A 14,794-nucleotide genomic window follows, 5' to 3' on the forward strand; every position below is an offset into this window, starting at 1 on the left:
GGTGGAGCAAACTGCCATTGCTGGGGTGAACTCTTATGCTGATACAAACAGCAAGAAGTAGTTAAGGATGTCCTTTTCCTGCCTTTAGTGTCCTTTTAGTGCCACCTGTTGGCAGAACCTAACAGGAAGCCTACTGGCAGGAGTCTAAGAAATGTAATTCGCAGGTCCCAGTGAATGTGTCAGTTTCTTCCTCTAGTTTTATCAAATTCTGCATTTCTTATTTTCAGGATATTCTGTTTGGTGTGTACAAGTTTAGAATTGTTAATCATTCTTTATAAATTGAATCTTTTATTATTATGTGGTGACCCTGTTAAACTATAATTATGTATATAATGTGCAGTTATGTAAATGTGTATCATATATAATAGCTGTGATAATGCTAACAAACTATTTTTTGTCTGATATTCTCACTGCCCCAGCCCTGCTTTATATAATATGCAGTTACATAAATGTATATCATATATAATGTGATAATGCTAACAAACTATTTTGTCTGATATTCTCACTGCCCCAGCTCTGCTTTAGTTTACTTTTTTTTTTAATTTATCTTTTTATATTCTCTCAACCTTTCAGTATCATTATGTTTTAGTTGTATTTTTTTTAAACCATGTGTCTGGATTTTGCTTTATTCAGTCTGAAAGTCTGAAAATCTCTTTTAATTGGTTAATTAATTCTGTTTCTATCTTATGTAAATAGTCTGTTATACATCTGGACTTGTTTCTGCCTTTTTTACTTTGTGCCTTCTTTCTGAATTTTCTGTTCTTTGCTTTTTATTGAACTTTTAGAAGTTTAATAAGAAAGGTAAAACGAGGTATTTAAGTAAAATTGAAACGCATTATTTTCATTTTCATACATTTTAAATAGTTTTTGGATCTCATCGACAGCTGCATAAAATTTCATTTTTAAACCTTCAACAAATGTTTTAGAAGCCTAGCATATGTTAGGATGCCGGGGATACAGCAGTGCACAAAACCAACGGAAATTCCTGTCCTCGTAGAACTTAAAATTTAGAATAGCCACAGGTTTAATCAGGTTTTGAATACTTTAGGATACAAACTGTTTTTTTAGGTTTAAGCACTGAGAGCTTCTGAAAAGAAATTTTCAGAAGGTGTGGGATATGGTAGATGCGAATTAATTATTTAATGACAGACATATTCCTGCAATAATTAATATTTCCCTTTCTGTGTGCCAGGCTTGTTTATAGATAAAGGTAATAAACATTTGAAGTTATTTCAGAGTGACTTCTGGAGAGCCTTTTTCCTCATTATCCTACTTTCTAAATTGGCAGCTTTTGAGCTTTTTCATTCAGATGTTCATTTATTTATTCATTTAATAGAACAGAAATTTATTGAGAAGCAGTGGCTATTTAAAGAAGGAATAAGATGGTCTCTGTCATTTAAGAATTACATGAGTAACTAAAATATAAGACTTAAAATAGAAGTATGAATGAAATGCTGTGGGGACAAAGCAGTAGAAATGACCTTGTGATGCAGGAGAGGAGTTAAGAATCAATTGCTTGAAGGATGCTTGAAGTTGTCTGGCTGCAGGTTAACTGGAAACTGTTTTGCTTTTGTTTAATATTATTACCATAAAATTGAGAAATGATGATATTTAAGAAGCAACTATGTAACATATACTCAACTTGTCATTTCAGGAACTGTCTTGTTTTGTTACGAGGTGCTATGAAGTGGTGATGAACGTAGTCCATCAGTTGGCTGCCCTCTATATCAGTAACAAGTAATGGATTTTATAAATATTCGTGCATTTATAATAGAGATGCAGGGAATGCTTTCTAAAACTAGCCAATTACCTGAAATAGTTTTTTGTTTGTTCATTTGTTTACTCATTCTTACATTCATTTATTCACCATCCTTTGAACACTCATGATGTTTCAAACACTACTTAATGTGTAATACATAGGTTAATAAGACAGTTTCTGCCATGGTGAATGAGTTGTTATCTGTCTGAATAAGAATGTTGACAGAATATACTTAAATTTGATTTTATAGGAAAAGGCTAACATGGAATTAGAACATGTACCAAATTCTCTCTCCTTATTTCTCCTTTATAGTGACTGTTCCCTGGCTTATTATCTGGGGGAGTGGGACCAGGGAATCTACACTGAAAAAATTTTGGTTTTATTCAAATGATCTTCCAAGTTTGGGAACCACTGTTCTAAATCAGGAAAAATGATCAAATTTTCATAGCCATTACTGTTCTTAGGACCACAAAGTAACATCTCACATTTGATTAATACTTTATACTTAAAATTTTCACCATTTACTATTTAATTATAATCTTACAGTAACGTTGTTTAGTTATATGACAAGGGGTTCTCAATTATGAGAAGAAGTGATTGAGACCCAGAGGAATTGTATAAGATTCCATAGCAATTTAGATGCTGTTCTTTGATCACCAGTCCATTCATTGTTGTTCTTACTATACCAGGCTGCATCTTAACTCTCTTTATGAACTGGGAGACTGTGTAACTGTTTCTCATTCTCATGTTTTTCTCCTCAGCCAGGTGTTTATTTTGTGTTCTGTTCTTTCACTGAAGCTGTTCTCATGGCAGGAGGGAATCAGAGCATATAGCTCCCCTAACCCCTGCAGTACCTGATGTGTAATTCAAAGAGGACTCCCCACCACCACACCCTGCCCAAGAAAGATGAAGTTTATTTGTATTTTATATTTAATTTTTAAAATATTCTATCTTGTGGAATATCCACATGTGCTTTGATATACAAGTACTATTTTAAATAATTTACTGTTGAGTAGAAGGTGTCTAGGAAATAAAATTGAATTATCTCGGGGTTTTTGACTTTAGTACAGTGTTGGTTGTATGCATTGTTTTTCAGTAGGAATGAGAACTCAGAAATAAACCTGACTAGTTTCCAAATGCCAGTTTGGGTAGGATAATAAAATGGTTGGAAACTGAGAAATTTTGTTTAGAAAAAAATGAATATCAGTTTTGTTATTTTTCCACCTCCATCTCAAACTCAGTCCTTTAGGTTTAAATGACTAGGGTTATTCATGGGCCACATATTGTCATTTCCCTACCCATTGAGTCAGGTGTAGGCAAGGACAGCCCTGATTCTGTATATACAAGTTAGTTCTCTTCTTAGGAAAGTGGAGTAAGGTCTCAGAAATTCTAGTGATGACAGCCTAAATAAAGATACATAGGTGTTAAAAATCCCAAGACCTGCTGCTGCTATGCGTTTTCCTCAAAATAAAAATGAACTGTGGTAAAAAAAAAAAAAGTTTTTTTAATTGGATGTTATTTTATTACAGGATTGCACCCAAAATTATAGAGACAACTGGAGTTCATTTTCAGGTAAAAGTAATTTAAGTTGATCTCTCAAACTATAATTTTTACTATATTTTGCTGTGGAGTTTATATGATTGGGGAGTACAACAATTATAGCAAAACTCTTAAAGGATTTTTTTTTTTTTTTTTTTTGCCTTTGTTCTCTTTTATCTGTGAAGTTGATGAGGCATTACTGACCCACTATCAGTATAACTCCTAGTTTTTCCCAGTAGTGGCCCAGTGTAGGTTCTCTAAGTGGTCTCTTTGGAGTGTGAAACAATTCTGCAAAGTCACAATTAAGGATGATATAGTGGGCAAAGTATTTCTCTATTTAATGCTTATTCCATCTGAGGATTAATAGTTTCATCTGTATGTTAATAAACTGATTTATCCACTGCTTTAATTCAGTAATAATTAGCCTAGTGTGTTTAACTTTAAAAATCCACAGGAAGCTTAACTTGTAACCAGTGATTAAATGATAACCATTAAAGGTTTTTTGACAGACTATGTATGAGCACTTGGGAGAACTGCTAACAGTTTTGCTTACCCTGGATGAAATTATTGATAATCATGTCACATTGAAAGAGCACTGGACTATGTACAAAAGGTGAGCCAATTAAAATGTTTAAGATAGTCTCTTATTTTGTATAGTTAATGTACTTACTAGTAAAAAGGAAATAAATGTAAATAGTGCAGATCTTTTAAAAGACGTGGAGATCTATATTTAGAAGGATCTCATGTCAAATGTTCTTATGAATATGGTAACCATTTTTAAATTTCAGATGAGCTTGTTTGAGAGTATGGTATACCTGTATAAAGCCTCCTAATTCTTAAAGTATGGTAGAATGTTAGTTTGAGTACCTTAGAACTCAGATTAATTTTTCTAGGGTTCTGTTCAAGTGACAGTTGTTTTTCCTGGACTTGGTTTTATTTCATTGTATATTCTTAGACTTTTTTAAGTCGAGGCATCTTAATGTTGTTCATCTGGAATCTAGAGAGTACCAGATATCTGAATTTAGGATGATATAAAAAGGTATGATTAGAAAATTAAATATATTAGCATTGTTTTTATTCAGATTTTCAGATGTGTAGAGCCAAACAAGAAATATAAATATAAAATTTTGATTTCTTGGAAAATTTTCAATTGAAAAATTTATTAGGAAAATTGAAGGTCTTTCTCCTAATCTTCCATAAGGTTACTGAAATCTGTCCATCACAATCCTTCAAAATTTGGAATTCAGGAAGAAAAACTAAAGCCATTTGAAAAGTTCTTGCTGAAGCTAGAAGGGCAGTTACTTGATGGAATGATATTTCAGGTATGAGAGCTGTTTCAGGCTCTACTAAATGGGCTCCTTAGTTGACCCAGCTCAGAACTAGAGTATGACGAAGCTTTCATAGCATACTGTTGAAATATGTGTTCTTTAAAAGTGCTGGGGCTTAAAGGGCTTAAGACATTGTTAGTGTACTAAAATATAATTATTTTAGTACCTAGTAGCAAATAAAATTAATAGTACTAGTTGTATTTGGGGGTGAAGGTTTTTTTTTTTTTTTTAATTACATGAAAAGATAAAACTGTTCAAGGATTAAGATCTAAGCAGTTGTGTTAATGTTTGTTGTTAACCTCTAGATTTGGGTTTGTTATACTACCTTTTAAAAGTCTGTTTAATTCTTCCTAGGCTCAGGGAATATAATTTGGGTTTGTGCAGGCCAGGTAGCTTCCTATCATTTAGTAGCTTTTTAAAGCTTAAATTAATTAAAATGAAAGAAAATTTCACTTTCCCTACCACTTTCAAGTGCTTACTAGCTGTATATAATCTAATTATTGCACCATACACCTCAAACTTATATATGTTATATATCAGTGATATCTTAATAAAGCTGGGGGAAACACAGCCACAGTTGGTTTGTGGCTAGCTATTGTATCAGACAGCACAAATGTAGAACATTTCTGTGATCACAGAAAGTTCTGTTGGCTAGCACTGCTTTGGGTAGTATTCATCAGAAATTGCAGTATATTTAAAATCCATTTCAGGGTTATTTTTAACATTTTACATAATCAATTTTTTTTTTTTTTTAAATTGGTGTATAGTGGACACACAATGTTATGGTAACTTCAGGTGTACAACATACTGATTTGACAAGCCTATACATTATGTTATGCTCAGTATCACAATTTTTACAGATCGATCCCAACTCTTGTTTATATCAATTTAATGGCTAGTGTATGAGGTTCAGAAGGAAATTTTTTTGTCCTTGATTCTTTTTCCAGGAGACATTTTTTTTTTTTTAAGATCTTATTTATTTATTTATTTATTTGAGAGACTGAGAGCGCACGAGTTAGGGGAGGGGCAGAGGGAGAGGAACAGGCAGACTCCCCGCTGAGCACGCAGCCCGACATGGGCCTCTATCCCAGGACCCTGAGATCATGACCTGAGCCCAGGTCAGACACTTAGCTGACTGAGCCACCCAGGTGCCCCTCCAGGAGACATTTCTATACATGCTGTAATAAAGTGCTAGGAAAGTAATTGTAGTCAGAAAAAATTTGCTCTTAGTGCACAATAAAATAATAAAACATGTTTTCCAGTGCTTCATCAGATATGTCTTATATACATCATTGAATAACCCCGTGTATATCTCTTCATGTAGAATTATGGATTTGTGGGGCGCCTGGGTGGCTCAGATGGTTAAGCCTCTTGCCTTCAGCTCAGGTCATAATCTGTAAGGCCTGGGATGGAGCCCTGAGTCGGGCTCCGTGCTCAGTGGGGAGTCTGCTTCTCCCTCTCCCTCCACCCCGCCCTGCTCATGCTCTCTTTCTGTCTCTCAAATGAATAAATTCTTAAAAAAAAAAAAAAAAAAAAATTAATGGTTTTGTGGTTCAGTTTTATTGCACTAACTGGTACTCAAATATGTACGTACATACATATTTTCCATTCATAAGGATTTAGATATTAGATGACATTAAGGTAAAAATTTGAGCCTCATTGTTAGTAAAATTAAAATGATGAATGTAGAAGTTTATCACACATACTATATTTAAATCTGTTTCATAGTTTATTATTCAGGGTCTAAATTTCTCTTTAAATGTTTCCTCTTTAGGCCTGTATAGAACAACAGTTTGATTCTCTCAATGGAGGAGTATCTGTGTCAAAAAATAGCACTTTTGCTGAAGAATTTGCACATAGTATTCGCTCAATTTTTGCAAATGTAGAAGCCAAACTTGGTAATGTAAAATGCATTTTAAACTTTTTGTTGCTAAAGTTTGCATTTCCTTGAACATAGAACTTAAGTGTATTTGTTCCAATTTTCTCTCATGCTGTTGTTTTTAAGGAGAACCTTCTGAAATTGACCAGAGAGACAAGTATGTTGGAATTTGTGGACTTTTTGTATTGCATTTTCAAATTTTTCGAACTATTGATAAAAAGTTTTATAAGTCTTTGTTGGACATTTGTAAGAAGGTAAGAACTTGGAACTTTTATTTTTTTCAATTTGAATAGATGAAAAAGATTTTGGATTAACTTGGATATTCAAAAATGTATTTTATTCCTGCTTACAAAAGTACTAATTTTTGTAATATATTGTAATAATTATAAAAATAATATTGTAGTATTCATTTTTAAAAACCAAGCATTCCAGGAATAAGTAATACAGTAAATGGAAGTAGTGCATAATTCCACATCATATAAATACCTGTTCGTGGAGGTTTTTTCAGATTTTTTTCCTATAAATTAACTTCCTATTATTGTTACTACTTTTTTCTCTTCTTTTTCTTCTGTTCTCCTCTTCTTGCCATTCCTTCTCATTATTGAAGTAGAAAAAAATTGAAATTGATTTTACATCTTTGCTATTTCCATGCTGTGACATCTGATTTAAAAACTGAAAATTTAGTTTGTGTGTAAAATCAAGTGATATGTGACCGTGAGTACCCAGCCATCTTGGGTCTTTTATTTTTTCACTAATGTAGAATAAAAGTCATGAGGATTCAAGTTTCTGTTTGCTTTTTGCATATTTTTATCTGAAAATCTGTAAGAGTGTGTGTGTGTGTGTGTATTTAGTATTTAGGCAGAATAAAATTATTTTCATGCTGCACATCAGATATTGGAATGCCTTAATTGTGCCACAGTAAGATAATTTGTTTCATAATCTATTAATGATTATAAGTTGTCTTCCATTGCATATTGTAGAACTATTAAATAGCTTATTGTTTAGCCTGCATTTATTAATTTCCCTTCCTTACGTTTACTATTTCAGGTACCAGCCATCACTCTAACTGCTAATATTATTTGGTTTCCTGATAATTTTTTGATCCAGAAAATACCAGCAGCTGCCAAACTTCTAGACAGAAAAAGTCTTCAAGCCATTAAAATACACAGAGATACTTTCCTACAGCAGAAAGCTCAATCACTTACCAAGTAGGTTTTATAAGTACTCACAATGAAAATATTTAGATACTTTATATTCTTGGATCTTATGTTGACTCTAAATATGTGGAAAACATTTGATTAGAAGAACAAATATATTTATTACCAGAGAAAAATTTGGACAGTCTCTAGGAGACTTATTTTTTAGGAGTTGTTTTGTTTTGTTTTAAATGATTTAGGTTTAAACTCTATTAAAGATGTAGGAAAATTATACTTTATGGAGATGTATGTGTGTACATATGTACCCATATATACATGTATTTGCACACATATATGCATACACAACTTTTTATCAGATACATTAAATATTTTTTGTGTAAAGTTCCTGCAGTAGATGTCATTTGATGACATTAAAAATATTGTGTGTCCATGATTCAGTGATGGTTTTTAGAGGAGTTGATTTTAATTTGATGTACTCCTTTTTTTTAATTTTTATTTTTATGAAAGTAATATATGTACATATTTAAAAAATCAAGAAGTACTAAAAGTTTAAATGGAAAAATAATTGTCCCCAGCCCACTTTCCCCCTGTACCTGAGTCCTGTTCCCTAAAAGAACACTTTTAACTTCAGTTTCTTCTGATAGTTACATTCTTACATTTTGTCTAAGTCTTACTATGCAAAATTTCAAATATACGCAAAATAAGAGAAAATAGTATAAGGCCCCCCCATGTTCTCATCACCTAGATTCAATATTTAAATTTACTGCACATTCTTGAGTACACTACCAAAATCACATGTTGACCTGAATGAAGATTTTAAGTGAAGTGACCCAGGACTGTGCCACTGGCCCTGTGCTGGACACAGTTTTTATCTGTGACATGGTTAAAAGATAATAGGGAAATTTATCTTCTTCCTTTTGATCTTGACCATCAAGGGGAAATTGGGCCACTACTGCAGAATGTGGGGGGAGGAGGAGTATGTCTGGAATATAGGCGGTCCCCTGAAGCATCTCTTAGTACTCCCAAGTCCTGTGATTAAAGTCAGTGGAAAAATGACAGTTACTCAATTCAGGCAGGATTACTCGCAGCAGAGATTTCATAGCTCTCTCATACATTTTAAAACAGACCTGAGAAGGGAAAAAGACATAGTTTGGATTTAAGGAAGTGAATTCAATAAGATGGAGAGACAGGGATCAGGTTTAGTAGCAGTAAATAAAAGATAGGGATATTTTGATTATCAGAAGCTTGATATTCTTTAACAGTGTAATGTAGTTGCTAAAATGCCAATACATACTTGGATTACATTAATAACTCTTCCTGGGTTATGGAAACTGATAGTTATAGTACCTACGCCATGTGAATTGGTAGTTTTGTTGAATTTTTATTGGTCACATCATAGTCAGTATTTGGTGGTGTCACATTTTAAGAGGGACACAAAATGCAGCAACCCTAAATGAAGCTGATCAGGATATGTCAGAAGACCTGACAACCATGCCCTTTGAAGAGTCTCTATATAGTTTGGCCTTTAAAAGAGAAATCTGAGGAATGTTATGGTGAGCTCCTTAAATAGTTGAGGGGCATTCAGGTAGAAGAGGGAACAGATTTGATCTCTGTGGCTCCAGAAGGTTGAACTAGAACCAAAAGATGAAGATGACAGATAATAATAATCACCAATATTATTGAGCTCTTTGTAGCAGGCATTATGCTAAAGGCTTTAAACACTTTGTCTTACACAAACCCTGTAACAATCTTCTCATGTGGAAAATAATAAAGGTCACAACTAATAATAACCTGGTCCTTTCTATAAGTCAATAACTAAACTATTCCAGGCACTTCACATGTATCATCTCTTTTAATCATCAGAGAATCTTATGAGGTAGCTACTGTTGTTATGGCCATTTTATAGGTCAGATAATTGAAGTACATTAAACTTGCCCAAATTTAAGCAACTAGTAGGTGGCAGAGCTGGACAGTCCTAACTCTAGAGCACAAGCTGTTAACCACTACTCTATAGTAGTATTTTTATCCCATTTTTAGATAAGGAAGATGAGGCTTAGAGAAAGAACTTTGCCAGGTCACACAGCCAAGCGCGTGTCAGAGAACATGCAGACCTGCACCAATCCTACTGCAGAGCGTTTGCAGCAGAGTCGTGTAGGCTGTTCTGAGAGGTAATGCGCTCTTTCCCTGGAGCTGTGTAGGTAGACTGTAGATGACTAGTAGTCCAAGATGCTGTAGGAAGGGAGGCTTATCAGGTGCAAGACCGAATAAGTTGACTTTCAATGACCCTCCCCCTCCACAATAACATTTTATGTTTCTAAATTATTTGATTCCAAAGATACGTAGTCACCATAGAGCTCCAGGGAGCTAAAAGGGATAGTGTCCTTTTCAGTCTCCTTGCAGTTCTCCCAAAGAAACATAAAATTCACTCTACTGAAATGAAACCCAGAAGAGGGGAAACAGTGTGGTCAGCATGAGTTTTGTCTAATGTTTTAGGAAAAGTTGGAGTTACTAAGAGCTATCCCAGTCAGGTTCCAGAGTTCATTATACAAGTGAGAAGGGAGCAGTGGGGGACAGTTTCCCTGCCCCCACACTATGCACTAGACTCTAGCTGGCCAAGTGCCCCAGCCACGTTCTTGACTGGGGCCCAAGGTTTATAGGTTGGTTGCTGCATTTTGCTTTTCATTCACAACCATTTCAACACTGGGAATACTGACTTCAGAGGATAGAGGTATGAACCTTCATTTCAAACCTCTGTTGACATACAAGTGTTGACACTGTTTCGTGTTTTTTATTGGGACAGGAAATTTTTTCTCACTAGTGTTTTTCCTGTTTGTACTTTGAAATGAAGCTGACCATATGACAGACCTTTGGCTATTTTTGGATACCCTTTGTCAATTAACTTGCTTTTTAAGGCTTGAAGCAGTTTCATTTTTACATATTTGCAAGAGATGAAGATCATCTGGTGTCTGGATGTAGGAGTGATGGGTGGAGTAACAAGCAAACCTCTGCTTTATTCTGCATAGTCTGATCTAAAACTGAGTGAGTGCCTTTGACTGTTATTATCCTTCTTCATGTTAGTGATTACTGTCAGGGAGCACTCCATAATCTAGGCCTCTTCCTTCTGTCTTTGCTTATGATTTTTCTATCCCTCCTGTATAGTCTGTCCCTGCTGAGTACTGATCACAGCCTCCTCAAAAGTGGAGGCATTGCCCTAGGACCTTACTCTTTCTCTGTATTCCACACTTTTAGGTAGAATAATCCACAAGTCAAATAATAACCCACAGGTCAAATAATGTTCGCACCTTTGGAGGCAAAGCCAAAAGTACAACTGTCAGTGTTACTTGTTTAATGGAATCCTGGCTCAGCAGAAATTTTTCTGAGATTTGATGCTGGGGTATCACGTCCTTAAGACAGTCACGAAAAATTTTGGTGTAATCCCTCTTCAGGCTGAGTTCTTGAGATTGTCAGACTGCTTGGCAGAATGACTGGCAATAACCTCAGTGTGGGATTCTGATCTCAATCAAATGAGTCTCTTCAGTCCCTTGCCCTGAGACCTATCCTCTAGCTGATTCTGACTGGCAATAATGAGATGTTTCTCTGACTGAAGGAGGTTTTTTGTTTTGTTTGTTTGTTTGTTTTTTTAAGGTTTATTTGTTTTAGAGCAAACTGGAGTGGGGGTACGGGCAGAGGGAGAGGGAGAAAGAATCCTTGAGCAGACTCCCCACTGAGCGCGGAGCCCTATGTGGGGCTCCGTCCCAGGACTCTGGAGATCATGACCTGAGCCGAAATCGAGAGTCCGCGGCTTAGCCAACTAAGTCACCCAGGCACACCTGAAGGAGGTTTTTAGAAAGAGTTGGTAACGTCAGATCCCACAAAGGGGAATTGTTCGTTTTTTTTCACACTAAATCTTTAAAGTGTATATTGAACAGCTTCTGGGCTAAAAGTTCCCATCTTGAGCAGATGCACTGATAGAGTGATTCAGTGTTTGTAATTGGCCTGCGTAGGAAAATTATGTTACTGGTTTAGTCTTTCCTGATGGGAAAGCTTCCTAGATTTGGACTTATATCTTGGCTGGGCTGTGTACCAGTTGTATGATCTTGGGCTTGTTATTTAACTTCTCTGTGTATCAGTTTCCTCTTCCATAAAATGGAGATCATAATACCTACCTCATGAGGTTAATGTGAAGATTGAATGAGTTACTTTGTGTAAAGTTCTTAGAACAGTGGCTGGCATATAGTAAGCATTCAGTAAATGCAGCTTTTATACCAGATTCTGACTACTTCCAGTCTCCCATTCTGGTTCAAGTTGTTATCCCCTTTCTTCTGCATTATCACAGTAGCTCCCTGAGTGATTTTCCTGCTATTACCCTTGTCCCCTTTATAGTTTATTTTCAGCATATCAGCCAAGGTGATATTGGTCCTCTTCAAAGTTAGATCAAGTCACTCTGCTCAGATCCTTTGGTGGCTTTCCATTGAAATCCTCCCTATAAATTCTTACACAAATCCTGTTCTACTCCCCACCTTTCCCACACTGCCCCCCAACCCCTCTACTTCTCTGATTTCCTTTTGTTTTCTCATCCCTGCTCTCTGACCTCCAGCCGAACTGACTTCTTTGTTATTACTTGAACATGCCAGACATACTTCCTGTCTTAGAGCGTTTGCATTTGTTATTTACTTTCCTAGAATACTCTTCTCATATATTTACATGGATTACTATTCATCTTCTTCAAATCTTGGCTCAAAATCATCTTTTCAATGAGCCTGCTTTGATCACTGTATTTAAAATTGTATCTGCCACTCAAGTCCCTATCTCTTTTCCCTGCATTTTTTCCATAGCACATATCATTTAACATCTTACAGATTTTAATTATTGATTTCTTTATTATGCAGCTCTCCTTTCTAGAATGTAAGCTTCATTGTGGCAGGGATTTTTATCCATTTTGTTTACTGCTAACTTTTGTTTTTCGTACTGAGAAACAGTGCCTAGCCTGCATAGGCATTCTGCAAACATTTGTTGAATGAGTAAGTTACATATGTACGTAGGATGTCTGTAGTTTGAAAACCGGAAAGGTGGCTGCTGCAAGGAGATATTTTATCCCAACCAGTTCAAAGAAATGGAAGTAAATTTTCTTTCCTGTGCTGAGTAACCACAATATTTTCCTTTGTTAGAGATGTACAGTCTTACTACGTCTTTGTGAGCTCATGGATGATGAAAATGGAATCTATTTTATCTAAAGAGCAGAGAATGGATAAATTTGCTGAAGACCTCACCAATAGATGTAATGTTTTTATACAGGTAGTTGCATCTTCTTACTTAGAATATTTTGGGGGTCATTTCTTTGTTAATCCAATGTATAGAAGTTACACTTTGAAAAAACGGGAAAGGATATGTTTTTATTTTTAAAAACTGAAATTGATTTGATTATGTTTGGATCTCTGTGATTTATTAATTTAGATATTCTAATACGTGCAATTATATTCCCTTCAAAGCATGACTTTTTTGCTGTATCCGTAAGTTTTGATATGTTGCATTTCCATTATCCTTTAGTACAAAATATTTAAGAAATTTTATTGTGATTTCTTTTTCTGTCTGTGGGTTATTTTGAAAGATATTTTTTAATTTCTAAAGATATGAGGATTTCCTAGTTATTTTTTTATTATTGATACCTAGAAATACTAAGGTAATTTTGGTATTTTGAAATTTGTTGAGATTGGCATTATGGCCCAGCCTATGGTCAAGTTTGGTAAACATTTCGTGTATACTTGAAAAGAATGTGGTTTGCATTTGTTGGTTGTAGTGTTCTGTATATGTCAAGTAGGTCATGTTTGTTAATGATTTTGTCTGCATATTGTATCAGTTACTGAGAGAATTGGGTTAGACTCTCCCACTGGCATTGTGGATTTGTCTGTTTATCCTTTGTAAGTTTTTTGTTTTATGTATTTCGAGACCAAGTCAGTGCATAACATTCAGGATTGTTATTATCTTCCTGGTGAATTGAACCTTTTATCATTATGAAACGTCCCTTTTATCTCTAGTAATGTTCTTTGTCATAGGTCTTGTGTGTGTGATAGTAACATAACTATACCAGTTTTCTTTTAGTTAAGGTCTACATGGTATGTCTTTTTTGATCCTTTTACTTGCAACCTGTTTGGCTCCTTATATTTAATGTCTGTCTCCTGAAGCAGCATAAATTTTTCCCCAGTCTTACAATCTTTGTTTTTTCATGATTTTTTTAAAAGATTTTATTTATTTATTTATTTAGAGATATAGTAGGGGGGAGGAGCAGAGGGAGAGAAAGAAGCAGACTGCGCTGAGTGCAGAGCCCGACGTGGGGCTCAGTCTCACAACCCTGAGATCATGACCTGAGCTGAAGCCAAGAGAGTCGGATGCTTAACCAACTGAGTCACCCAGGCACCCCTTTTCATTATTTTTCCTGTCATTGCTGGTGTATTTGGATTTAAAGTAGCACCTGACTAATTGCTTTCTCTTTCTCACTTGATCTAGGTCCCTTTTCTTTTCCTTTCTTCCTTTCTTTTGAATTAGTTTAATCATTTTATTTCTCCCAATATTAGGTTTTTAATTCTGTATTCTTTTATTGTTTTTTTAATCGTTACTCTAGAGATTTTAAGATGCATCATTTAACCTTCAACTCCAGAGTAAATGAGTAGTTTTATCTCTTTCTAGACAGTGTAAGGATCTTAAGCCACCTTAATTCTATTTATCCCTTTCTCACCTCTGCTGCTGTTGTTTATTTTTATTCTCTAAACTTCACAAGGTGGTATTATTGCTGCTGTTGTTTTTATAATCAGGGTCCATTTAGCTTTATCCACATATTTATCTGTTCTGTCCTTCCTGCATCTCTCCATCCTTCTATTTGTGGAATACCTATTAGTATTTCATTTAAAATGTCTTTCTGATGGTGAATTATCACCACTTTTTCTCTGAATATCTTACTTCAACTTCATTTTTGACAGCAGTTTTGCTACATATAGAATTCTGGGTTGGCAGGATCCCTTACCTTCCTCCCCCCTTTATCATCTTCTGGCTTCTTTTATTTTTGTTGAGAAGTCAGCTGCCAGTTTTGTTGCTTTTTTTGGTGAGTCTTTCTCTAACTGCTTGTAAGATTTACTTT

The 14,794-nt window shown here is 35.0% G+C and overlaps 1 protein-coding gene across 2 annotated transcripts in view; it reads left to right on the forward strand.

Moving 5' to 3' along the window:
• The window catches only part of WASHC4 (WASH complex subunit 4), a 59,764-nt gene that overhangs the window by 8,596 nt on the left and 36,374 nt on the right, over positions 1 to 14,794 (forward strand). For both annotated transcript variants that reach the window (XM_032416310.1, XM_032416312.1), the window contains exons 7-14: positions 1,655 to 1,737; positions 3,289 to 3,331; positions 3,808 to 3,911; positions 4,500 to 4,620; positions 6,401 to 6,524; positions 6,632 to 6,759; positions 7,553 to 7,713; positions 12,831 to 12,957. In XM_032416310.1, the coding sequence (XP_032272201.1) occupies positions 1,655 to 1,737; positions 3,289 to 3,331; positions 3,808 to 3,911; positions 4,500 to 4,620; positions 6,401 to 6,524; positions 6,632 to 6,759; positions 7,553 to 7,713; positions 12,831 to 12,957 (891 nt within the window). The remainder of the gene's footprint in view (positions 1 to 1,654; positions 1,738 to 3,288; positions 3,332 to 3,807; positions 3,912 to 4,499; positions 4,621 to 6,400; positions 6,525 to 6,631; positions 6,760 to 7,552; positions 7,714 to 12,830; positions 12,958 to 14,794) is intronic.

This window comes from Phoca vitulina, unplaced genomic scaffold (assembly GCF_004348235.1).
Source record: "Phoca vitulina isolate PV1807 unplaced genomic scaffold, GSC_HSeal_1.0 scaffold19, whole genome shotgun sequence".
NCBI classification, from domain to species: Eukaryota; Metazoa; Chordata; class Mammalia; order Carnivora; family Phocidae; genus Phoca; species Phoca vitulina.